Source organism: Nannobrachium achirus (genome assembly GCF_963921795.1).
Source record: "Nannobrachium achirus genome assembly, chromosome: 18".
Classification (NCBI taxonomy): domain Eukaryota; kingdom Metazoa; phylum Chordata; class Actinopteri; order Myctophiformes; family Myctophidae; genus Nannobrachium; species Nannobrachium achirus.
Window position 1 is genome coordinate 56559269 of NC_137825.1, and position 25222 is coordinate 56584490.

Here is a 25222-nt window from a genome sequence, read left to right on the forward strand (position 1 = left end):
GTGAGCTTGTAGATCTGCTGTTTTCACTAGATTGGGTCCCGGGCAAATTTCTTCTTTTGGGTCTCTCGAGTTAAAACGTTTGGGAACCACTGTTTTAAAGTAGCCTACATTTGGAAAGTACATTAGCAGTATATATTAAGAAAATGTATTAACTGTACCCAGTTTCCTTTTATTTATTTACTTGGTCTTTGTATAGTAGTTTATTTTGTTGTTATGTAGGTGATGGGTTTTTACACGTGTAAAAAAAAAAGGAAATGGGTCAAAATGTCCACACATGTAAAAAAGAAGAAAAAAAAACAATGACAATGAAATTATAATTTAAAGGATGTTACATGTTGACTGACTTAATAAAGTATAAAAAAAATGTTGAATAAACCATTTATAACGCCACAATAATCTATTGACTCGTAAACTTTAGGAATGGGGGGATCCCAAATGTCCAAATGTGAGAGAGTGCAGTAGGAACTTTTCATTTGACCAAGTGACATGGAATAATTCGATGACGGATGCAGGCAACAGTTAAATCATAAATATTTAATAAAGACAATCAACTCCAAGGCTTGAACTACACACCCCGATACAGCAGGCGGCGGTATGCACCAAGACGAGTGTCTCGTCCAATCCATAGGGTCCAATGGTCCAATCACAGTTCGCCAAACTAAAAACACTTCCTGGTTGAACAATTCCCATGCTTGTTGTTGTGTCGAGTGTTTTCTGTCTTCAGCTCAAGTAAGTTTAACTTGGTTATAAGAAGCATGTGATCAAATTAACATTTAAGCTACACAAATAGATTTTTAAATGGTTGAAATCCGTTAATCTATTTAGCAATCACAGCTTCTATTTGACATTTTAACTAAGATTCAGCTACTGTTAACTAGCGTATTAGTTGTCTTGTTGAACCTGTCACTATCAGTTGATATAGCACTTTTTGTTATGACATTACAGTAATTGTTTTTTTTAAATGTACTAGATAAATTACTTGACATTTATAGTCACTTATTTCACTTGAGCTAGCCTATGCTGTATGTATGAGGTAGCCGCAAATTGCAACACTAGATTTTTTTTTTATAATCGGATGAATCTAGGCAGCCAATGCATCAAAACAGTTTTTTGCTATCTGATTGTATTAAACGACTTCAAACTCACCAATATTGTGGCTCTATGGAAAGCTTGGAATTTACTCTTTCTATCTGCAAAGTGTTTGTTTCTGAGAAATCCACCGTATAATTGTTATGATTTATTTTCTGTCAAGAAATCCGAGCAGACATGGTTTATTTTCTAAGTGTTTAACTTCGGAAGCGCTTGTCTTCTATAACGCCATGTCCCGCTGCCTCCTGCATAATGTGACATTTAGAACCAGGTGGTCACAGGACCGTTGAGGGATTTTCCACGAGCGCTTCCAAACTCCAGGACTTAGAAAAAATTATCACCTGAACCAAATTTCTTGGATAGAAAGTAACTCATAACATGTCTACTGTGGATTTTTCTGAAACAAACACTTTGCAGATAGAAAGAGTAAATGCCAAGCTTTCCATAGAGCCACAATATTGGTGAGTTTGAAGTCGTTTAATACAATCAGATAGCAAAAAACTGTTGTGATGCATTGGCTGCCTATGGGAGGTATTGCAACCCTAGATTCATCCGATTATAAAAAGAATCTAGTGTTGCAATTTGCGGCTATGTATGAGGTATGTCATACTGCTCACCATGGCTCTTGCATTGACACTTAATTATAAATTATAGACCTACAGAGTACAGATACAAATGTATCAAGGTTCTATCTACACAACACACTACTCCATAATGACTACACTCTGAACTTGTGTGGTGGTGTTGCATGTATTCTTATTTATTGATTATGCCAATGCTTCAAGTGTCTAGGTCTGATGATTTTGTTGCTGTTGTAACTCTAGAATGTCTGTGATCTTATAAATAACACTTTTTGTAATACACAGCCATAGATCGGTCCTACCGGCAGGCGTTTAGCAGATAATCTCCGCAGCAAAAGAATTGCTATGCGTTACTTGTGTACTCGCCAAATAATTAATTCCTAAGACTTAGAGACAGATATTGTCCTCTAGTTTCATATTCATTTGATAGTTCTGGCAGAAAACCTGTGTTTTATAAAATGTTTCCACTTTTCCACAAGCTTAACACAGACAACATTCTCTGTTAGTCCGGCTGCCCTTGAGTTGGGGTATGACATTTGGTACATACCGGTAGTTTTTTTATTGGCCTAAAATATTGTCTATATATCCTACATATAGTCATAAATCCACCTGCTGACCGCCTGTCAGCATTGAGCAATTTCTTTTAGGGGTAGAAGTTTGCGGCCCATCACTTACTATACTATACTATAAAGGAAAAAAATACCCCCAAAAAATCTTTTCTGAATCCATTGCAAACATTTGTTTTGCATGGAAAACATTCCTTGGGCTAAGAACAGCACCACAAACTGGTTTTGTGATGAGTCATCACTTTTCACAGTTTTGTGTTATTTGTAATGATATGATATAGTACTTTATTGTCAGTTCACACTGAAATGTGTCTTTCGACACAGCAGCCATGTATGCAAAACATATACTGTATACAAACATTTGACACAAGGGAACAAAAACAAGACAGGTTTACATACTAAGGATAATATAGACAAGAGCAATGTCCACCGCTAAGCCTACCTATGGCCAAACTCCTGATTAAGCCTTAAAGTCGACTGATGGACAAAGGACCTTTTTAGTCTGACCTTATTGTATTCTGGAACACCGTATCTCCTTCCTGAAGGCAGCAACCTATATTCTCTATGCAACACATGGCTACTATTAGAGGTAATATTTCTTACCTTTAGAATGCTGTTATCATACATAGTCGTATATAGCCTCTGAAGTGGTTGTCCAACTATCTTTGAACAAATGTTCAGTTGTTGCAGCAGTTGTGACTTTAGGGCTGCAGACAAGCATCCATACCAGGTGGTACTACAGTACTGAAGAACACTCATGAGTCATAATGACAGAAGTGAAAAGATCACAGACATTCTAGGGCTGTTGCTGTTGATGTCCTCCTGTCTGCTAATCATGCTCATTTGGATGTACTTGTAGGTGTAAGCTGTGTCATGGCTAAGAACTCTTTGAAATCAGAGTCGAAAGGCAGTGGCCCCAAAAGGAAGTCCAGTTCAAATGAGTCTGAGGTTGGCATGGAAGAAAAAAGCAAAAGGACTAAAATAGAGGTGAGTGAATAGAAGCACAATGAAACATTTTCTTGTCCTATTGTGCCAGTGTAGTGAGACATTGCTGTTAATTTACATTTGTTATTTCATCCAGGAGGCTCCGTTACACGTTCCTGAAAAGTCAATTGCAACGGAAAACAAAGTACAAGGAAAGCACCCGAAAGACAAAAATGTGGAAGCAACAGTCCAAAAAAAGAAGAAAAAGGGAACGCAAATAGAGGTAAGTATGTTGGCTGCTGTGGATTTATTGATGTATTTATTGACCAGGAAAATAAAATCCTGCACATGGCCTTCCTCAATTGCGTAGTCCCTCCAGTTCTGACTAAGGTCCGAACAGATGGACTGAAACATTGTTCAATGAAGATAAAGAAGGCCTTGTGCAGGAGTTTGTGTCCTGTAAATGGTAAATGGTGCATTTATATAGCGCTTTTTATCCAAAGTGCTTTACAGAGATTGTGCATTACATTCACGCACACATTCATACACCGGTGGCGGAGGAAACCATGCAAGGCACCAACCTGCTCACCGGGAGCAACTAGGGGTTCGGAGTCTTGCCCAAGGACCCTTCGACATTAACTCAGGGGGAGCCTGGATTCGAACTGGGAACCCTTTGGGAACCCTTCGTGCTCTAATAACGGTTTCTCTACCCCTGAGCTATGCCGCCCTGTGAAATATATCCCATATAAGTCTGTGACCTTAGGTGTGCAGGAGCTTCTTGTCTTTATTTATACTGTAGTTGAACCATGAAACACTATTGTGAAACTATTGTCATGAGGCTTCTCTGTGTGTGTATAGATGTTACTGTCCACAATGACTCAAAATAGTGTATCGTCATCAAAAAACAGCCATGGAATGTAATATATTAGTCCAGATCGCTAACTCGATTCAATTCAACCTTTATTGGATGGACACACACAACATTTAAAAACAGTAGTAGTGATTTTAGTCAACTACTAGACGGTGTCTGGTGTGCATTTAAAACAAAACTGATGAGCATAAAAAATACAAAGTGCATATGCAATAAAAAAAATTAAAAATATAAAAATGTTGCATATCAATATTCTGTTTATAAATATGTCCATTTGTTCAAGAGAGAGGCAATGTCCATGTGGGCTGGATAGAGAAGAGAGAGACTGGGGTAACTGATTGATGTGCACTGAACACCACACGTGCATGGGGGGGTTATAGGCAATAACCCCCCCCCCATTTCATTCAATGTCCTGCAAGCCGACCTCGACCACCACATTGCATCGCTCAATGATGTACATCAGGGGTCTTCAACATTTTCATTTCAAGGACCCCTTAGTTGAGATAGAGATGAAGCAGGGACCCCCACAACCTTTCCATAGATTCCATATAGTTTCATTGTTTGACTGCACGATCATCAGTGTATTTTGGGTTCATGTCAATATGTGTTTTCAGATCTTTAACAACTTGAACCTTCAATACTTAATAAACTTGGCCTTTCACTCTGTACTTAGTCTGCTCTTTTCCCCCTATATACCAAACCTCTTTGCCGAAAATAGCCGATCTACATGCTCACAAAGCGCGAGGCGTTGTGAGCTTGTAGAAATAGCAGAGCATGTAGATCTGCTATTTTTGGCTACAGTTCTCTGAATATGGACACTAGGGGTTAAGTTTAAGAGGGATATTTCACTTTCAAAAAAAAACTTTTGGTAATTTTATCTAGGCCTGTCCTCTAAAAATCGACGAATCGACGCATCGTTTTAAGCCCCCGGAATCGACGCCAATTGTTTGAGTCGAGCCGTCAAAAATATATAATTTTTTTTATCACACCAGTATACTGTGGTGCGGTATGAGAGCGCTGGACTGTGACTGTCATGTAATTCTTATTGAGTCCATACTTCCTACTACTAGACTTAAAAATAAAATCAGTTCACGTGACTTGAAAGTTGCCTTGATCATATAACAGGGAGCTCTTATTTTGAAGTTAACCGCTTGGAAAGGAAATGCGTCGACGAGTTGTTATTCTACTTGAGAGCTGGCCAAAGAAGCAGCAGAGCCAGCGCGATGCGCTTTCACTTTCACTGCCGTGGGTGTGTGGTGGTTGGACTCAGGCTGAGGAATAGCGACGGGCGAACTGTTTTCTTTTTATTATCTCGCACCAGATCGGCAACGTAGCTCTTTTGATACAGCAGCGGTGCTCTGAGAAAATACAACTTGTGGAAATAATACACGACATGCTGTCAAAGAGATGCATTATTCTCTCCTCCGTTGTTCTACTCTGCTCCACAATTCACAATTACGCACGGCAAATTACGCACGGCTGGACGCAATCTTATCGTCATTGATGTCCAGTGTCCACCGCTATCATGTCTCAATATGCACGGTAGTTCATGGATCTAATTCACTTTAAAGGCTTAAAACATATTGCTGTTTTATTGTATTACGTTGACGTGGTTAGCTTAAAGCACCACTTTTTTTTTTCTTTTCTTTTTTCTTCTTTTTTTTACATAAACGATTCGTCGACGCGTCGGATTAACCCCCGCGACTCGAATCGACTTGATAAATCCTGCGTCGAGGACAGCCCTAATTTTATCATCTAATCAGGCTTTTATGAACACCCTGAACAGTTTTTAATTAGCTTGATTGAATATTTAGATATTTGATGTAAATGTTACCAGGCCCTCCAGGCCCAGGGCCTCTCCCCACACACACCCATTGTAACTTCAAACTTCATTTTAACCATGATAGATTCATTAAAAACACCCATTATTTTTTCTGGTGACTCATACTACCCTCCTAATATGTGAGCAGGCCGTGTTTTTTCGATAACCTTTTTCATTTATTTTTTAATAATTATTATTTTGTATTTCATTTTTTCCATTTTCCCAAACCTTTTTCATTTATTTTTAATAATTATTATTTTGTATTTCATTTTTTCCATTTTCCCAAATAATTATTAAGAATAAATGAAAAAGGTTATCGGAAAAACATGGCCTGCTCACATATTAGGAGGGTATTATGAGTCACCAGAAACAATTATGGGTGTTTTTAATGAATCTATCATGGTTAAAATGAAGTTTGAAGTTACAATGGGTGTGTATGTGGAGAGAGGCCCTTCCACTGCTCCCTGTTGAAAGTGGAATATCCCTTTAAGATTTGGAGGACCCCCTGAAGTAACCCTGAGGACCCCCTAGGGGTCCCGGACCCCCTGTTGAAGACCCTTGATGTACACCTCTAGTTTGCCCTTGTTTGACAGGTTTTTGGTGATGGAATCTCTATATCGAGTTTGTATTGAATTCAAAACTGATATTGTGCAATATTACGCCACATGGAATCCTTTGTAGCCCTGGTAATAATTTCAGCTTTTATATTTTTTTCTATTGTCAACTTCAAAACAATATGCAGCTAACTTAAAGCATACGTAAAAAGCCTCGCAGTTTTGAAGCAATTTCCTTTTCAGTAAGTTGTATGTTATCCAGACATACGCGTGAAGAGTTTTGTTCATTGCGACCATGAATGATCAGCTGTGCAGAGACCTTGCGTGGCGTCAGAGCTGTGACCGATGTGTATTTAAAGGATGTATGATGATTTGTGATAGACAGTAAGAGTTTTTGAGGAATCTCGAGGAGTGGCATGTCTTTGAAGTAGGTAGACATGTAGACTTTGTAGACTTCTTTGCCTTGCGGGCATTCTGTCTGAGGAACAGCCTCAGCTTCATCTGAAACGTCTCCCCGAGGAAGCTGTAGATGAGCGGGTTGAAGCAGCTATTGGAGAAGGCCGCCAGGGTCACGACGTGCGACGTCAGAGGGTAGTCGTGCCACAGCGCGCTGTCGCCCGTCTCGCCTCGGAGGAGGTGAGCGCTGATGAACGCGTTCTCCGGGAGCCAGCAGAGGAAGAAGACCACGACGGCCGCCGAGATCATCCGCAGGGCCTTCTGCCGGCGAGGCCGACACTGGAGCCCGCCTTCGCCGCGGTGGGCGCGCTGCAGCACGCGCGCTATCCTCCAGTAGCACGCCGCCAGGATGCAGAAAGGCACCACGAAGCCCAGCGTCACCTCCAGCCACTGGATCTGGCTCACGCTGGCGAAGCAGAAGTGGAGCTCGGCGGCGTGCTGGGCCTGCGCCAGGGCGAAGGGCAGCACGGTGAGCAGCGACGAGCACGTCCAGATCAGGCAGCAGCTGAAGCGGGCGCGGGGCATCCGGCGGCCCGCCGAGCGTGTGAGCGCCACGAAGCGGTCGAAGCTCATCCAGGTGAGGAAGAAGATGCTGCTGTACATGTTCATCTGCTGGAAGAGGTTCATGAAGGTGCACAGGGCGGCCATGTCGTAGTATTCCTCCTTCAGGTTGAACACCTCGATCAGCGAGTCGGCCACCAGCAGCAGGTCGGCCACCGCCAGGTTCACGAAGTACATGTCCGGCGCGGACAGGCGGCCGCGGGGGCCGAGGTTGACCACTAAAATGAGGATGTTCCCGACGAAGCCCACGGGGAACAGGAATATGATGTAGACGCAGGAGAGGAAGAGGCCGATTTTGTAGTTCTCGTGCTGCTGGGAAACCTTCCGTGCCATTTTCGAGTAGACAGCCCAGGAGCCCTCCTCCAGCTGCACAGTGTAGTTACTATGAAGATCTTCTGAATATTCCACATACATGGTCTCTTCCATATTATTCCGTGGCCTGCGGATGTAGATTGTGTATTGTGCCACGGTGCCGTTTTTTGGGTGGTGTTTATATTTCCCCAGTTGGATGCCCAGTCGATGTTCTGGAGGAAAACCAAAAAGTCAATGCATTTTATTTGTTGGCTCTCAGTTCAGATACTTACTGTAAAGCGCTACTAAAGAGAAGCAAGCATGATAAATGTATAATTGCTAGTAAGTAGAAGTACTGTATGCAGTAGTTGTGTTTTTCTTTTTATATACAGATCAATGAATAACAACCAATACAAAGTATTAACTAGAAGAAGCATGCGGTAGGGATAATTTAGTCACTTATTTTATTTATTTTTCTATACGATGAAAACAATTAATGCTTAATAGCCATCACTTTGACAGCAATAACTTTGTTGAGAGAGATGAGAGATGTTTTGACAGGATGGCCAAATGTAATCATTAATTAATCGGTGAATCATAAATATGCATTGCGCACACCTTACCAAATATGGTTTTCATTTGTATTTTTACTATCACACTAACACTAATTACAGTATATAGAAAATGCATGAATTAACCTTTTAAACCATTTGAACTTGTGACAACTATAATAAGTGTAGAATAGCCATAACTTACATCTCCTTAAAACTCCTTGCTGTGGTTTGTCCAGGCAATTGCTCTTGTCTTCTCCCATCTTGGAGGTTAAAAAGCAGTGTCGGGTAGGAAAAGCTGAGTTGAGTGAACTGAAGCTGAGTTGAGTGAACTCTAGTCGCTCATCTCAGCTCTCAGGTAGGTTGGTGCCTCCCACAACACGGAGCAAGAAAACACCCACTGTACATAATGATATGTGCATACAGTACATCTTCACCATCCAGGTTGTTTTGCTTATTAGACCACCTTTCACCCAGATTGCATTTTTATTAACCCATTCAGAACAGGTACACTATATTGTGTATCATTATTTTATGCTTTAACCATTGAAAAATAGCAGATATACAAGCTCGCGGCACCGAGTGAGCGAGTGCCGCGCTGCAAGCTTGTAGATCTGCTATTTTTTTTAAATCGTGAAAATTTGTATTTTAACCAGATTCTATAAGTGTCTTTTGAATCCTTCTAAGGTTTTTTGAAAAACCTATGTTTCTATGTCAGCAATCTGGCCAGCCATCGTCAAAGAAAAGGTCCTTTTCGCTTAACTGGAGCTCAGTTGGTCTGTTCTTGAGAGACTACTATGTCAGTGGTTCTCAAACCTTTTCATTTGAAGGACCCCCAAAATTATATTTATTTGGCCACGGACCCCCATCTCAAAATATTTAGTTCCAGGGACCCCCCAGAAGCAAAATTTGAGTTACAAATGTTCGCTTTGAAAATACATATATTCAAAGATTTGCACACATTTTCACGACTTTTTCCAAAAATGGCAGATCTACAAGCTCGCAGCGCGGCACTCGGTGCCGCGCTGTGAGCTTGTATATCTGCTATTTTTCACTGGTTAAAGCATTCAATAATTCTAGGCCTAAATGGGTTAAACAGGGACCTTTTGAGATCAAAGATGAGAGTGGAGATTTACATAATTGTCTTGTAATATGTGTGCATTATGTACAGTCGGAGACACCATCCACGTCCTGCTTTGGCCGTCTTAAGTAATTTACATGTATACTTTTTCTTTTCATTAGTCCCATTTTACATGTTTAATTCTTCCCCATGGAATTTTTTGGGGAGAATTTGGAACAATTTCTGAACATTATTAGTTACAGGCTGTGACTATGGTGTGTAGAAGGTTCAAATACATAAATAGGGGAGTTGGGGAACGTCTAGGCAACGGTAATGTTTACACAAAACAAGATGAAGGGCATGCATTCGGTTGCGTCAGGCAAAAAAAAAATACTGTACTATATCCATGGTCTCATATGATTCTTTGACTTGATTCTGGTCTTAATTGGGTCAGTCGCTGGACAATTGATAAAATGGCCTAGTCTTATATGCTTAATTTACACCACTGTACATTGGTGTCACACGGTGAGCTGGCAAATCTACAAGCTGAGCTTGTAGATTCGCTGTTGTTGCTGCCCAACACTATCGTACAACAACGTATAAAGAAAGCTTACTGTATTTGGTTGAAACAGTGGTTCTCAAAGTGGATTCTAGTGGCTCTGTGTTCCTTTACGGCAGTGTTTCTCAACCACTGTGCCTGGGGACCTTTGGTGTGTCCCTGAGAAGGGTCAAGTGTGCCACTTGAAACTGCTTGAAAGCCAGTATTGTATTTATCATTTTAAAAATGATTTAAACTAGTGAAAACAGCCGATCTACGCCTCGCGGTGCGAGGCGTTGTGTGCTTGTAGATCTGCTGTTTTCACTACTGTTGTGCGACAGCCTTGTATGATGAAGCAGAGCTTTACTTTGCGAAGAAACATACACATTTGAAACTTGGAGACACGAGGTCTCTTCCCGACAGCGACGATATTTACACCCCCGTCTTATGTTTGTGTGCCCATTCTTGGGACATGAAAAGTGTGCCCATGCAGAAAAAAGGTTGAGAGACTGCTTTTACGGGGTCTAAATTGACCCATACAAGTCTAACTCTGACAGTGTACAAATGGTAACGGGTCCATTTGTACCCAGTCAGAGTTGAGAGGAGACCTTGAAATGTGAACGTTTGAGAAACACTGGGTTAAAAGATGGAAACATTGATCTGTTTCTGTCAGTGGGCTTATGTAACCTGTCTGTGTGTCCCGTCTGCTGCTGGTCCCTGATCATTGTATCACATCAGCTGCTCTGGTTGAGCCACGGTGTGTGAGTTTGAATCATGCAGGTCAGTTATTCCTGGAAAAGATGCCATAGGGGTTCCTGAAAAAAGGTAGTTGGCGTTACAAGTACCTAACTAGCCCTGGGTTTAATTGCTTCTTTTGCTTTCATTCATTTTGGAATGAATATTGAACCCCATTGGCCCTCCCAGCTTTTGGACAGATACAACCCTATGTGAAGTTATTGTTCCTGTAGTCTGTGGAACATTATTTTTTTTACAGAACCTGTTTGCTATTTGATGTCATTGCCTGTTTCCATAAAACTGAGCCGGTTGGAGAGCTGTAATATGCAATCTTACTACCTAAAGTAGCTAATTTATGGATACTATATTCATAGCTTTATTTGCATGTGCGCGGGTGTGCATTTATTTTTATTGTCAAATTGTGCTGAGTTACAGTAACAAATGTATAAAACCTTTTATTGTAAACACTTTTGTATTCCAACAAAATCCTGCACATCAGTATACTTTAAGAATGCAAAAAAATAACTCCTCATGAAAAATCTAATGGCAGATCAAGCAATGTGGTCATATAAAAGTCTTTAAAAGATGAAACTTCGTTATAAAAAAAACATGATGAAATGAGATGACACGTTGTCTTTTCCAGCTGGCCTCAGAATGTATTTGTAATAAATTATGCTTAAAAAAAATCATCCCCCCCACCCACGATGGATGATTATACAATTGAAGCCGTTTTTTTGTGTGAGGTGGTTTGTCGTCCTCTAGGGCTCAAAGTCCTGCAGTTTCTCAACCACTGTGCCTGGGGACCTTTGGTGTGCCCCTGAGAAGGGTCAAGTGTGCCCCTTGAAACTGCTTGAAAGCCAGTATTGTATTTATCATTTTTTAATTTTTTTTAAACTAGTGAAAACAGCCGATCTACAAGCACACAACGCCTCGCGGTGCGAGGCGTTGTGTGCTTGTAGATCTGCTGTTTTCACTACTGTTGTGCGACAGCCTTGTATGATGAAGCAGGGCTTTACTTTGCGAAGAAACACATTTGAAACTCGGAGGGTTTCTTCCCCACGATGGATGATTATACAATCGAAGCCGTTTTTGTGTGCGAGGTGGTTTGTCGTCCTCTAGGGCTCATAGTCCGGCAGGGTGTCTGTGATCTCGATGCGGGGCGCTATGATGTGTCTCTGGGTCTGCGTGCCGCTCAGGCCGCGGCAGCAGTCTCTCAGCCGCCTGCCCACGCCCTGGAGGCTCTCCCTGCAGGGCCTGTGCACCAGCAGCACCAGCAGCAGACTCAGGCAGCTGCCGGAGAACAGGACGAACTCCGCCACGCTCAGGAGCGCCCGCTCGCGGTGGCTCGGCCGCCCGCCGCCGCGCGCCTCCTCCAGCCCCGCGCCCCGCACCAGCGCCACGCCGTAGAAGAGGTTGCAGGCGAACAGCGCCGCGGCGGCCGCCAGGAACACGGGGCCCTCCTCGGAGCCGGAGAGGAAGCGCCCGCTGGACTTCCACTGGTGGACGCAGCCGCCTATCATGAGCGCGAGGAGGAGGGCGTAGGGAGCCAGGAAGCCCAGGCAGAGCTTGGCCACGGAGTACGCGAGGCCGGCCTGGACTGGGTCTATGACGCAGCAGGTGTCCTCCTCCTCTCCTTCCAAACCCTGGAAGCCGGGGCTGGGGAGTCCACGAAGCCCCGCCAGCAGCAGGGAGACCACAACGGAGGCCAGCGCCACGAGAGCAATGCAGACGCCGGACCTCTTCAGCAGCGCGTGGGAAGGCGGGTCGAAGGTGAGCACGTATCCCATCAGCACCAGGAGCAGCAGGCCGCAGAGGGAGCCAACGCTGACCTAGTGGGAGAAATATGTGAAGAAGGTGTTCACTTCCGGCAGAAAATTGACGGATCGAAGCACTTTTTCCCATGGGATCTGGTGGCTCTAATTCACTTACTATTCAGGGGAAAAATACCCTCCAAAAAATCTTCTTTAAGTAGCATGTGAGGGGTCTTACTAGGAGGTTTTCATGATTCTGAATCCATTGCAAGCATTTGTTTTGCACAAAAAATATTCCTTGGGCTAGAAATGGACCCCACAAAACTATGGTTTAGTATGGTTTAGTGTCATCACTTTTCACAGTTTTGTAGGGTCCATCCATTTTTAGCCCAAGGAATGTTTTTCGTGCAAAACAAATGCTTGCAATGGATTCAGAATCATGAAAACCCCCTAGATGCTACTTAAAAAAAGAAGTTTGGGCGGTATTTTTTTCCCTGTATAGTAAGTGAATTAGAGCCACCAGATCCCATGGGAAGAAAAGTGCTTGGATGCGTCAATTTTTGAATTCAGCGTAGAAAAACACCCCTAGGTGCAAATGTTCACGCTTTCTGCCGGCAGTGAACACATTAGCCTATTTTTGTTCCATATTTCTCCCACTGACCGTGAAGGAGAGCGCGGCGCAGCCCAGCGGCGCGGCCCTCAGGTAGCCCGGCCTGTGGGCCACGGAGGACAGCGAGAGGAGCAGGAGGAGGAGCTGGGAGCCGCAGAAGGCCCAGAGCACACCGTCCAGCCACGCCACGCGTCTCTGGGCCCTGTAGGTAGGGGTGGACGATATGGAAGAATACAATATCACCATATTTTCCCAAGCTGTATCACGATACACGGTTTTATCACGATTCTTTTTCACGTTGGTCTTTATGGTTATTTTTCGAGTTACTTGACAAAAACTAGACTCTCTGGGTTCCTTTTGGGAGGTCTAAATTGAACTTTACAAGTATGTAACTCTTGACAGTATACAAATGAAACCAAATGGACCCGTAAGGGTCCATTTGGTTTCATTTGTATACTGTCAGAGTTAAGTGGAGCCCTTGACATTTTAAAGTTTGAGAACTACTGATTTAGACCAAAAATGCAGGTTTAAATTGAATTCTGCAATGAATCTCTGTATTAACGATTAATGATTAAACAGGATTTCTTACAAGGCTCTCTCAATTGTATCACGATACCTCTGAAAAGCCATATCGTGGAGACATTGTATCGTCTCAACGACAATTATCACCATATCGCCCAGCCCTACCTGTAGGTCTGGACGAAGCCGTAGAGCAGGAAGCAGGCGGAGAGCAGGCCCAGCCCGGCGCACAGCGCGTACACATAGTTGGCCCTGGAGGTCAGGTCGTTGGCCGCGATCTGGTCCAAAAGGTCGAGTTGCGGGGTTGTCGTGGGGAAGTCGAAGAGCGAGGTTGAATTATGCAGGGCCTGCGAGGCGGTGGTGCTGAGGGAAAACGCTGGTCTGCTGGTCGCCGCCGAAGAGAACGGGTCTGCAGTTCGATTTGTCTGGAATATAAACACAAAACAAAAGAGAGAATGCTTTGATTCACCGCCGCCAATTTAATTGCGGCCGTAGGTCGTAGTTGGTATCAAAACCTCTGCCTCATGTCAGTGGGTCAGTCACGCCTCATATATGGTCATTGGTCAGTACTTTATTAGACCCTTTTATGCCCATATATGGAGATCCCTGATGCCATCAATATTAAGCCTACATTTGGGAATGCCTGTATATGGACATATTGTGTCTATAACGCACAAGGTTGCTTCTTGCCCTTAGGTCGTCTTACTAGTGTTGTTGATGATGATATGGTTGGTATATAGCATTTTCTGTCACCAGGGGGTTTGAGCACATCTGAATAAATGCATGTGGCATCTTGTCAGTGTCTTTTCCACTGTGGTATGTAGTATCACTTCTGGTATTTTGTGAACAGATCAGATGCAGAAGTGTGTTATTTATAGCGACTCTGCCTGAGTAGTGAGTCTTAATTTGTCGGTTTGCTAAAGAAAACACCTATTCTTACGCAACATTTATTGCATCACACTTAAATCCACTTCCTATAAAATACAAAATGGTTAAATCTCTAATTCTAGTCCATCTTCTCGTAGGTGATTCAAGGGTTAGTTTCTAGCGTCTGATATTTATCAGAACCATATCTCCCCGTGTTACCCTGTCTTTGTCTACTCCTGTGAGGAGCTGGCTGCTCAGACAAACATATGTTTCCACTTACCATTTTCTCTCTCGACACCCCCTCTGTCTGTTTGTTTCTACAACCGCCGCGTCGTCCCTTCAAATGTCGTCAAACCCCTATGGCTGTGAAAAATTGATGACGCTTGCATGGATACAACTGGTCAGCTTGAAAAGCTACTTTAAAGCATTTCACAGCCAGCACTCACTACTCAGCCAGCATACTTTCAGAATGATTTCTGTGGCCACGTGATCAACATCTTTCACTCCCCTCCCTCCCTGTCGCTGTGGGTTTTTTTTTCTTCTTCTTCCATGGCAAAGTGGGTCCGTTAAAGAGAACATATATCCCTTGTTTAAGTCCCTCTAAATAGGATGTCTGTTTTAAGAGTGACTTTGCAGACCCTTAACGGTTCACTCATACTGTATGTATTCAGGGTTTGTTTGTTGTTGTAAGCAGGATAATTCTGAAAGTGAAATTAGAGCAAGGCATTCAAACCTAGCCAGTTCAGAATGGAGTTGTCATACAGTATAGGTTATTTTTTATTTAGCAGTTTTGCTTGCATAACTCGAAAGCCGTGGAGAAAAGGCTCTATTTGGTTCAGGGTTGAAGTGCTGCACTATGAATGCGCAGAAAGAAATCCGCTGTGAAACGTTTCTCTGTCTACAGGTCTCACTGTTCACCACCCAGCTTCTCTCCTCTCTTCACCTCGCTCAAACCAGCCCTCCTCAATAGTTTATTTGTTTTTGCTCTCTCTCTACCACACGATTTGTTCTCACATAAAAATGTCTCGTAGAACTATAAATTGGTGGTTTTGTTCTCGGTGCTTATGTAGTGGTGGCCGTTCTGGGCGGCTGCACACAGGAAACTGCAGCCTCTTCTGAGGGTGCAGCGAAGACGGTGCCGTTTCTTGAATCATAACCGCAATGAATACAACATGCACAGAATGCAACGCTGACCTCGGCATGATACACACATGTACAGGAAATGTTCCTTTTTAACCACCTGCAACAGGAAGTGAATACGTGATCTAAACCAGTGGTTCTCAACCTGTGGGTCGGGACCCCCAGGGGGGTCCCCGAATTATTTTGGGGGGTCCCCAGATGATTAACTTAACGTGCAACGTTGTTTTTCCTCACTTAACAGTAAACAAACCAACATAAAGTCTAATTGTATAGAGGGTATCTGCACATTTCTAAAGTGACAATTTAAGGACTTAAATACCTCTGAAATGACAAATTAAACATTGGCCAAATATTAGAGGCAGAAACTGTGAAAATAGCCGATTTACATGTTGCGAGGCGTTGTGAGCATGTAGATCTGCTATTTTCACAATAGAACCGTGTTATACAAAATGTAATGCCTCAACTCTAAGTGCTCGTGAGGGTAGGGGGGTCCCCAGTTAAAATATGATTAATTTGGGGGTCGCTGCCTGAAAAGGTTGAGAACCGCCGATCTAAACACGGCTTCTTTCTCTTGCCTTCAAACGGTATCCCATTAAAACGTCTCTGGCTTTGCAGTCAGAAGTCCCAACGGCAAAGCTGACTTTTAAGTGACACTAGGGCCTGCATTAATCACGCGTCTATCCGAAATGTTGATATTGACATGCACAACATTGGATTTTGCTGACTTCGTTGCACAAGGATTTATTGGAATGCGATGTTCCTGTTTGGTAAACACGGCCACTGTTAGGAGGTTTATAATGTGTTTTACAATAACATCGCAAAAGATAAATATGCACACAAAACGGGGAAGGTCTGCTCATGGAGATGAAAACGAACCTGCTAACCTCTTGTTTGACAGGTTGCAGGGCAGCCCTCTCTCCCCGTTGACACGTGCGAGAGCGGGGAAGAAGGAGAAGAAGACTTGACTCCAGAGGAGGAGCGGTTCCTGGAGAGGAAGCTGAAAAAGATGCGTAAAAAGGAGGAGATGAACAGACTCCGAGCCGAGGGGAAGTGGGTGTCTAGATCCCATCAAAAGGCGGCCCACGAACCTGTTGCACCCAAACAGGCCTTGGATTACCTCACCTGGTATGAGTAGTTCTTATTTCTAATGCAGTGGTTTCTCCGCCTTTTCAGGCCACGACCCCCAAAATAATCATATTTGAACTGGGGACCCCCCCCCCCCCTGCACAAGCACTTGGAATTGTAGGAGTTGGCTTTACATTTAGTTTGACTCTATCTATTGATTCCATTGTGAAATTAGCAGATGTACATGCTCACAACGCCTCGCAACGCAAAGCGTTGTGAGCATGTAGATCTGCTATTTTTCTAATTTCTGCCTCTAATATTTTACAATGTGACCAATGTTTGACCCAGGCATTGACACTAAGGCTTGCCCACCTGCCCCCGGCAGGTAAATAAAACTTTAGGGCAGGTGAAGGTTGCTTTCAAGTGCTCATCTGAGAGGGGACGCAACCGTCTATAAACACAACACAAGATATCTGTCTAAACACCTGAACGTGGCCAGAGCGCTCTGTCTTCTGGTCTGCGGAATGTAAAATAAGAGCACTGTTTACCTATAATGTGCTGTTTTTACTGTTGCTACATTTAAAAATATAAAATAAAAGTGTCAAACAATAGACATATTCAACCATAGCTACGTAGCTATGTAGGGATTTGGAGGTATGAGGTGTGAATTGTTTTTTATCGCACATACCCAGAAAGTAAAGAAATAAGTGTCAAATTGAGCGGTAATAAATATCGTACCTATAATTTTATAATGGACGATTTACTTTTCGGGCAAGTGGACATGACCTTTGGGCAAGTAGAACATGACCTGTACTTGCCCGACAGGCGAGTGCCTCTGAGACCTTAGTGTCAACCCCTGTGACCAGAGGTACTAAAAAGGTCCTAAAAAGTCTTGAAATTGACATTTTAGAAATGTGCCGATACCCTGTATACACTTATACTGTATGTTGGTCTGTTTACTGTTGAGTGATAAAACAATGTTTTAACACTTAGCTAAACATCTGGGGACCCCCCAAAACAATATGGAGACCCTTCTGGGGCTCCAGACCCAGAGGTTGAGAACCATTGTTCTAACGCACCCTTGTGCATCAACATCGTGGTATTCTCATTTCCTCCTGTAACTTACGGCTGATTAAAATGTAATACTGGCTGGGGTCTAAACACTGGGCAGAGTGAGTTCCAATAGTGAGAAAACACTCACTACCTGCTGTTCTGAGAGAGCAATAAGATTTAACCCATTTAGGCCTAGGATTATTGAATGCTTTAACCAGTGAAAAATAGCAGATATACAAGCTCACAGCGCGGCACCGAGTGCCGCGCTGCGAGCTTGTAGATCTGCTATTTTTGAAAAAGTCGTGAAAATGTGTGCAAATCTTTGAATATATGTATTTTCAAAGCGAACGTCTGTAACTAAAATTTTGCTTCTGGGTGGTCCCTGGAACTAGATATTTTGAGATGGGGGGTCCGTGGCCAGATAAATATTATTTTGGGGGTCCTTCAAATGAAAAGGTTTGAGAACCAATGACACAGTAGTCTCTCAAGAACAGGCTAACTGAGCTCCAGTTAAGTGAAAAGGACCATTTCTTTGACGATGGCTGGCCAGATTGCTGACATAGAAACATAGGGTTTTTCAAAAAAGTCTTCAAAAGGATCAAAAGACACTTATAGAATCGGGTCAAAATTCTAATTTTCACGATTTTTCAAAAATAGCAGATCTACAAGCTTGCAGCGCGGCACTCGGCTTCTTGTAAGTAATCCATTGGGTTTGTCATTGTTGCAGCTGGGAGAAGAACCGTGAAGAGTGGAAGTTCATGAAGACGAGACAAACGTGGTTACTGCAACATATGTTTGATTCTGGAAAGGTAACATTTATTTTAGTGGAATGAGAACTAACGTTGAAACATTGCCCCATTCCCTTTCTTGGAATTTGCTTATTAACGGATGACCAGGTTTTCATCAAACTTTGAGGAAATGGTCAGTAGGCTGATGGGTTGAAAGGATCAAAGGTCAAGGTCAATAAAGATCAAGGTGAAAATGACATAATGAGTCATATCTCAAAAAGGAAGAGACATAGAAGACCAGGTTAGATACATTAGATTTCTTGCTGTCTGTGACGTGACGACATGCTGTGCAAATGGTGATGTAATGTAATGTACAAATTCTGATCAAAACACTGTCACTCAAGAGAAAGCAGTCCTGATAGGACAGATGCCATGCGCGTGACATCTTCATACCTGGTACCAAGTTATGCGGGAACGCCTACTGAGTGGCAGCCCATACAGTACATACAAACAGAAAAGTCCTATCTGGTTGTATTAAACGACTCACCAACACTCACCAACATTGCAGCTGTACGGAAAGCTTGAATTATCCTCTTTCTATCTGCAAAGTTTTATTAACCCATTCAGGCCGGGTACACATTTTAGTGTATGGGAGGGGCTTACAGTACATGTACAGTATGTATCAACATATTTGTTTTTGTTGGCTAATTTCTGATTTAGGCCTAACTATAGGTTAGGCCTAAATCTTCCATAGACATGTTATGAGCTACTTTCTGTCAAGAAATTCTGTGCAGTGTCAGTTTGGAAGCGCTCCTTTTCAGTAAGTCAATGTCAAGCTGCCTCCTGCATTATGTGACATTTAGACCAGGGGTTCCCAAACTTTTTTGTCTCAGGGCACCCCATGAATATTTTTTTTTAATCCGAGGCACCACTACATTATAATTTTCACTCTCAGCAACTTATATTAGCATATCGTCGTCGTCGGGTGGTCCAAAACAGTTTGATTTGTATTTATCATCTTCGGCTATCATCTTCGGCTAGATCGGCTGTTTTCACTAGTTTTGTGCGACGGTCTTGTATGATGAAGCAGGGCTTTAATTTACCAAAAGACGTACACATTTGAAACTTGGAGATACAAGGTTTCTGCCCGACAGTGACGATATTTTAGTGATTATGTTGCGAGGAAAACGTTGAGATAATAGCCGTTTTGGTTAGAACTGACTGAAAATAACTTTGTACTTCAAGTTTAAAATGACACAAACATTTTTTTCAAGTGTCCAAATGAATTCCAAGTATTATCAAACGATCTCGCGGCACCCCTGGACTGCCGTCACGGCACCCCAGGGTGCCCCGTCACCCACTTTGAAAACCCCTGATTTAGACAAAAGTGGTAAGCACGCAGGACCATTGAGTGATTTCTAACGAGCGCTCCCAAACTCCAATGCTCCGTGATGCTCAATGTTTTGCCAAGTGTAGATGAGGGGGGCGTGTCCCCGTGGAAAGGTGAAGCATGTGCATACTCTGTTGACAATCTTCAATGTGATTTCTAGCAAACCATTTAGAGCAGGGGTCTTCAACATTTTCAGGCCAAGGACCCCTTAGTTGAGAGAGAGATGAAGCAGGGACCCCCACAACCTGTTCATAGATTCCATATAGTTTCATTGTTTTTACAGCACAATTGTCAGTGTATTTTGGATTTTTCGTGTTGTCAGATATTTAACCACTTGAACCGTCAATTCTCAATAAACTTGACCTTTCACTGTACTTAGTCTGCTCTTTTTCCCCCTCTACACCAAAGCTCTTTGACGAAAATAGCCGATCTACAAGCTCACAGCGCCTCGCTGTGCGAGGCGCTGTGAGCTTGTGGATCTGCTATGTTCGGCTAAAGTTCTCAGAATATGGAGTATGGACACTAGGGTTCAAGTGGTTAAAAGATTTGGAGGACCAGATTTGGAGAACTCTGCGGACCCCCTGTTGAAGACCCATGATTTAGAGGTTCCACCTCTGACCCGGCTTTCATCACTCATCTGTAAAATGTACAACCATGATGTAGATGTCTACATGTCTCTCGTCTCTCCCCAGATTCCTGAAGAGACTTTCCCTGTGCTCCTGTCGTATCTGGAAGGGCTGCGTGGAGTGGCCCGGGACACCACGATACTCAAGGCTGAAACCCTGGTACGGGAACTTGGAGAAGGACCGCTGGATGAAGCTGTCCAGCTGAGAGCACGCCGAGCCAGAGAGCTCATCCAACTGCTTGGCTGACTTGGTTATCCACATATAGATGTGTTTAGTTTTTTCTTTTTTACCTTTTATCAATGGAAAGTTGAGAGTAACCTGACGCTGCCCAATACAACCAGCGTTGAAATGATTGCCTTCTGAGAAGTGTCGCCACAGCAGCTGGTGTGTAGAGCTGTCACAATTATTACATAATCGTCTAATCGTGATTATTTGACATTATCGCGATTATTTTGTCATAGTCGTCATAATCGTGAATGTTGAAACATTTCCGAAATAGTGGAAATAGCCGATCTACAAGCTCACAACGCGTCGCATCGCGACGCGTTGTGAGCTTGTAGATCGGCTATTTCCACTATCAAAGTTATTTTTTAAGTAGTAAGTTGTCAAATATGTCAGTCATTTCTTTGTATATTTAGGTTACGTGTCATATCTACCATGTACAACTTCAAAGCCTACAAGCCAAACAGAAATGTAATTATCAACGACAAAAACACAATTAAATCGTTAATCGCCAATTATTTGAGTGACAATTAATCGTCATGTAAAATGTCATAATCGTGACAGCCCTACTGGTGTGCCTTGCTCAAAGGCAAGTTGTCCAGGGAAGGGAGCGCATTTCTCATTCATTTACCTTTATTATCAGGGTTTTTCCCTGTCTGGTTCAGGGATTAAACCCATTTAGAATGTGTACACGTTTTGTGTTTCATTATTTTATGCTTTAACTATTGAAAAATAGCAGATATACAAGCTCACAGCGCGGCACCGAGTGCCGCGCTGTGAGCTTGTAGATCTGCTATTTTTGAAAAATCTTGAACATTTGAATTTTGACCCGATTCTATAAGTGTCTTTTGAATCCTTCTAAGATTTTTGGAAAAAACCTATGTTTCTATGTCAGCAATCTGGCCAGCCATCGTCAAAGAAAAGGTCCTTTTCCGCTTAACTGGAGCTCGGTTAGTCTGTTCTTGAGAGACTACTATGTCAGTGGTTCTCAAACCTTTTCATGTGAAGGACCCCCAAAATGATATTTATTTGGCCATGGACCCCCATTCAACATATTTAGTTCCAGGGACCACCCAGAAGCAAAATTTGAGGTTCGCTTTGAAAATACATATATTCAAAGATTTGCACATATTTTCACGACTCTTTTCAAAAATAGCAGATCTACAAGCTCGCAGCGCGCTGTGAGCTTGTATATCTGCTATTTTTCAAATGTTAAAGCATTCAATATGCCCAGGCCTAAATGGGTTAAACCCAGCGACTGTCTAGTCACAAGCCCCCTTCTGAGAATGATATCAATGGAATGCCCCTATTTGTTGATAACTGGTGATTAAAGTCACAGGTCTGGATATGGTAGCACTCGTTATTTCAATGTGATTACTGTAGCCCCAGTTTGCCTGGATTTGTTTTTATTCAGGAGGTCTCATTGGCATGTTTAATATTTCCTAACTGATGACGAGACTATCTGTGGTATTAATCATAGTAGTACATGTGCATAGAGACAGTTAGCAATATCTTTACAATACAGTATGTAATGGTACAAAAATAATGATCATGTCTTGATGTGTCAAACAACATAATATCCCCCTATTAAATGTTTGTTTGCAACACTACTGGAACACTTGGTGAACGTCTCTTGGGTCCTGACAAACCCATTTGTATAGAGCAGGGGTCTTCAACAGGGGGTCCGGGACCCCTAGGGGGTCCTCAGAGTTACTACAGGGGGTCCTCCAAATCTTCCAATCCTTTTTATATTAAGAACTTGAACCCAGTGTCCGTATTCTGAGAACTGTTGCCAAAAATAGCAGATCTACAAGCTCCTACGAGCTTGTAGATCGGCTATTTTCAGCAAAGAGGGTTGGTTTAGAGTGGGGAAAAGGAGCAGACTAAGTACAGAGTAAAAGGTCAAGTTTATTAGGTAATGACGGTTCAAGTGGTTATATATCTGAAAACACAAATTGACATGAATCCAAAAGACACTGATGATTGTGCTGTGAAACAATGAACCCATATGGAATCTCTGGAAAGGTTTTGGGTGTCCCTACTCCCTACTTCATCTCTCAACTAAGGGGTCCTTGTTGGCCTGAAAACGTTGAAGACCCCTGGTAAATAGAGCAGCATGGAGTAGCACATGACCACCCTGTCAATTCTCTGAGGTTAGCAGTAGGCTGCCTTCTACTGCACAATGCACAACCTACAACCAATTAACGTGACAGTACGCAACAATGACCAGCAGAGGGCACAAGAGACTTGTTCACCAGCAGGTGGGATCACTGTCTGTTATCTGTTCTTTTCTCATGTGCAAAGGGTGTGGGTGGGAGCAGAAGGTCATTTGCCTGGCTCCAGCCAATAGATCTGCCCACTCTCTGAGTGGACTGCTCAAGCTCCAGCGCAGAGTCTGAAATCAGGCTAGATAGCCGGGGAGCCACAGGCCCAAAAGCTCAAACTGAATAGGGTTTTACCTGTGACGTCATGACATACTTTTTATTTTAGTTTTTTCTATTCATTTGGTCATTCAGGTACACAGAATGAGAGGCCTGCTAAGCCGGAAACTCTGCAAAAAAAAGTTATGGCCATTTGTATATTCACTCCATTGACTTCAATATACAGGAAAGAAACACACCAAAAAAAATTAGCATGTGAGGGGTCAAACTAGGGGTTCTTGATGATTCTGAATCCATTGCAAGCATTTGTTTTGCATGAAAAACATTCCTTGGGCTAGAAAACGGACCAAAATAACGGTGAAAAGTGATGACTCATCACTTTTCACAGGTTTGAGAGGCTGAAATCTAGCCCAAGGAATATTTTTCATGCAAAACAAATGCTTGCAATGGATTCAGAATCATGAAGAACCCTTAGTTTGACCCCTCACATGCTACTTTTTTTGTGTGTTTTTTTCCAGTATAGTGAAGTCAATGGGAAACGTTTTTCCGCAGTGTTTCCGGCAGAGCAGGCCTCTCATTCTGTGTACCTTATTGACCAAATTAATAGGAAAAACTAAAATTTGGAGTATGTCATGACATCACAGGTCTTCTCTCATTTTGGCACAGTGGCTCCCCGGCTAAGAAGGTCATGCCAGGGAGGGACCAGGGTTGACAGAGTACCTCGTGTTGACCTGGCTTGAGCTAGTGTTGACCTGGCTGGGACAAGAAGGGGCCAGCTGTTTCTCCCTCCCGGCAGCAAGTAGACTAACTGCCATGTTTACACTGTTTATTACAACCATGTAGAAATGTATTTTCCCAATACAGTTATTCCTCTAGTCCAGTGGTTCTCAACCTTTTCAGGCTACGACTCCCAAAATAATCATATTTTAACTGGGGATCCCCCAACCTGACGAGCACTAAGAGCAGAGGCATTACATTTTGTATATCGCGGTTCTATTGTGAAAATAGCAGATCTACATGCTCACAACGCCTCGCAACGCGAGGCGTTGTGAGCATGTAGATCGGCTATTTTCCCAATTTTCTGCCTCTAATATTTGGCAAGTGTTTAATTTGACATTTTAGAGATATTAAAAAAGTCCTTAAATTGTCGCTTTAGAAATGTGCAGATACCCTCTATACACTTAAATGTTATGTTGGTGTGTTAGCCGTTGAGAGAGAAAACAATGTTGCACATTAAGCTAATCATCTGGGGACCCCCCAAAATAATTTGGGGACCCCCCTGGGGGTCCCGACCCACAGGTTGAGAACCACTGCTCTAGTCTGTGCTCAAGCACACGCTGCATTCAGGAGCTCCTTTACTGCTCATGCACACATACTGACACTACAGTACACACCCCCTGTGCATAATTATTTGACAATTCTTTGTGACAATATTTGAGTTTTATATATTTCAACAATCCTGTTTCACAAGGCATTGTTTCCCCTAGGGTTGCAACATACACTACTGTATGACACTGTCTATGGCAACAGAATCAAATCAATGGCACTTGCTACTTTAACTTTGTATTGTCTAGTAGCCTAAACATTGTTTTATATTTGATTGCTGTAATGTTTAGCAGTTCTGTTACTGATTTATTGATTGATGGTTGATTGATGACTTTATTAGAAGTTTGCATATGACTGGTAACAGTTTCATGACAGTACACTGTTCATGTACTACACTTACACAAATGACTCGCTAACAACATTATTTTTTTTTTAGTTTTAAGGACCTGGGTCGTTCCCCAGACTGAAAACCACTGCTCTTCAACAACAAAAATGACTTGGAAAGCCTAGTAAACAAACAGAGAAACCCACACACGTCAAATGATATAAAATAATATTGGATATCATTTCACAGTTTCACCTTGGTAATAAAATAATATTGGATATCATTTCACAGTTTCACCATGGTAATGGTGATCTGACCCTGACATGTTGGAAGGGAACACTTATCTATTATGGTCACCGGTCAAATTATGCAACATGTTCATAATATTAATTTATTATTCCAACCGCGTCACCTTCACCTATTTACTGTTCAGTATTCAGATCCGGTCTAGAGCCCGCCTAGTGTATCCGTTCATTTACATGTAGCCACAGATGCCATTTCAGAAGCCGTTTCCGTATCCGCTCTAGACCGGACGTGCAAACCGCAAATTGAATTTATCCCTGCGGCCTCTGAAAGACTACAGATACAGTACACAGCAGGTCGGTGGTGGCATGCAGAGG

The 25222-nt window shown here is 42.7% G+C and overlaps 3 protein-coding genes across 3 annotated transcripts; 1 reads left to right on the forward strand and 2 right to left on the reverse strand.

Moving 5' to 3' along the window:
• Positions 1-673: 673 nt before the first annotated feature.
• On the forward strand, positions 674-20808 carry chlsn (cholesin). Its single transcript, XM_080747850.1, has 6 exons — positions 674-729; positions 3096-3223; positions 3318-3443; positions 16385-16611; positions 18332-18413; positions 20415-20808. The coding sequence occupies exons 2-6, from the start codon at positions 3110-3112 to the stop codon at positions 20592-20594; spliced, it is 729 nt and encodes a 242-aa protein (XP_080603976.1). The 5' UTR covers positions 674-729; positions 3096-3109; the 3' UTR covers positions 20595-20808.
• On the reverse strand, positions 6738-7838 carry LOC308303826 (G-protein coupled estrogen receptor 1-like; the record flags this gene model as incomplete). The annotated part of the gene is made up of 1 exon (XM_080748323.1): positions 6738-7838. One exon carries the CDS (start codon positions 7836-7838, stop codon positions 6738-6740), a length of 1101 nt encoding a protein of 366 aa, XP_080604449.1.
• On the reverse strand, positions 11715-14689 carry LOC308303828 (uncharacterized protein; the record flags this gene model as incomplete). Its single annotated transcript, XM_080748327.1, has 4 exons — positions 14627-14689; positions 13648-13904; positions 13012-13162; positions 11715-12428 (listed from the first exon to the last, which is right to left on the reverse strand). Exons 1-4 carry the CDS (start codon positions 14627-14629, stop codon positions 11715-11717), a joined length of 1125 nt encoding a protein of 374 aa, XP_080604453.1. The 5' UTR covers positions 14630-14689.
• Positions 20809-25222: the final 4414 nt, after the last annotated feature.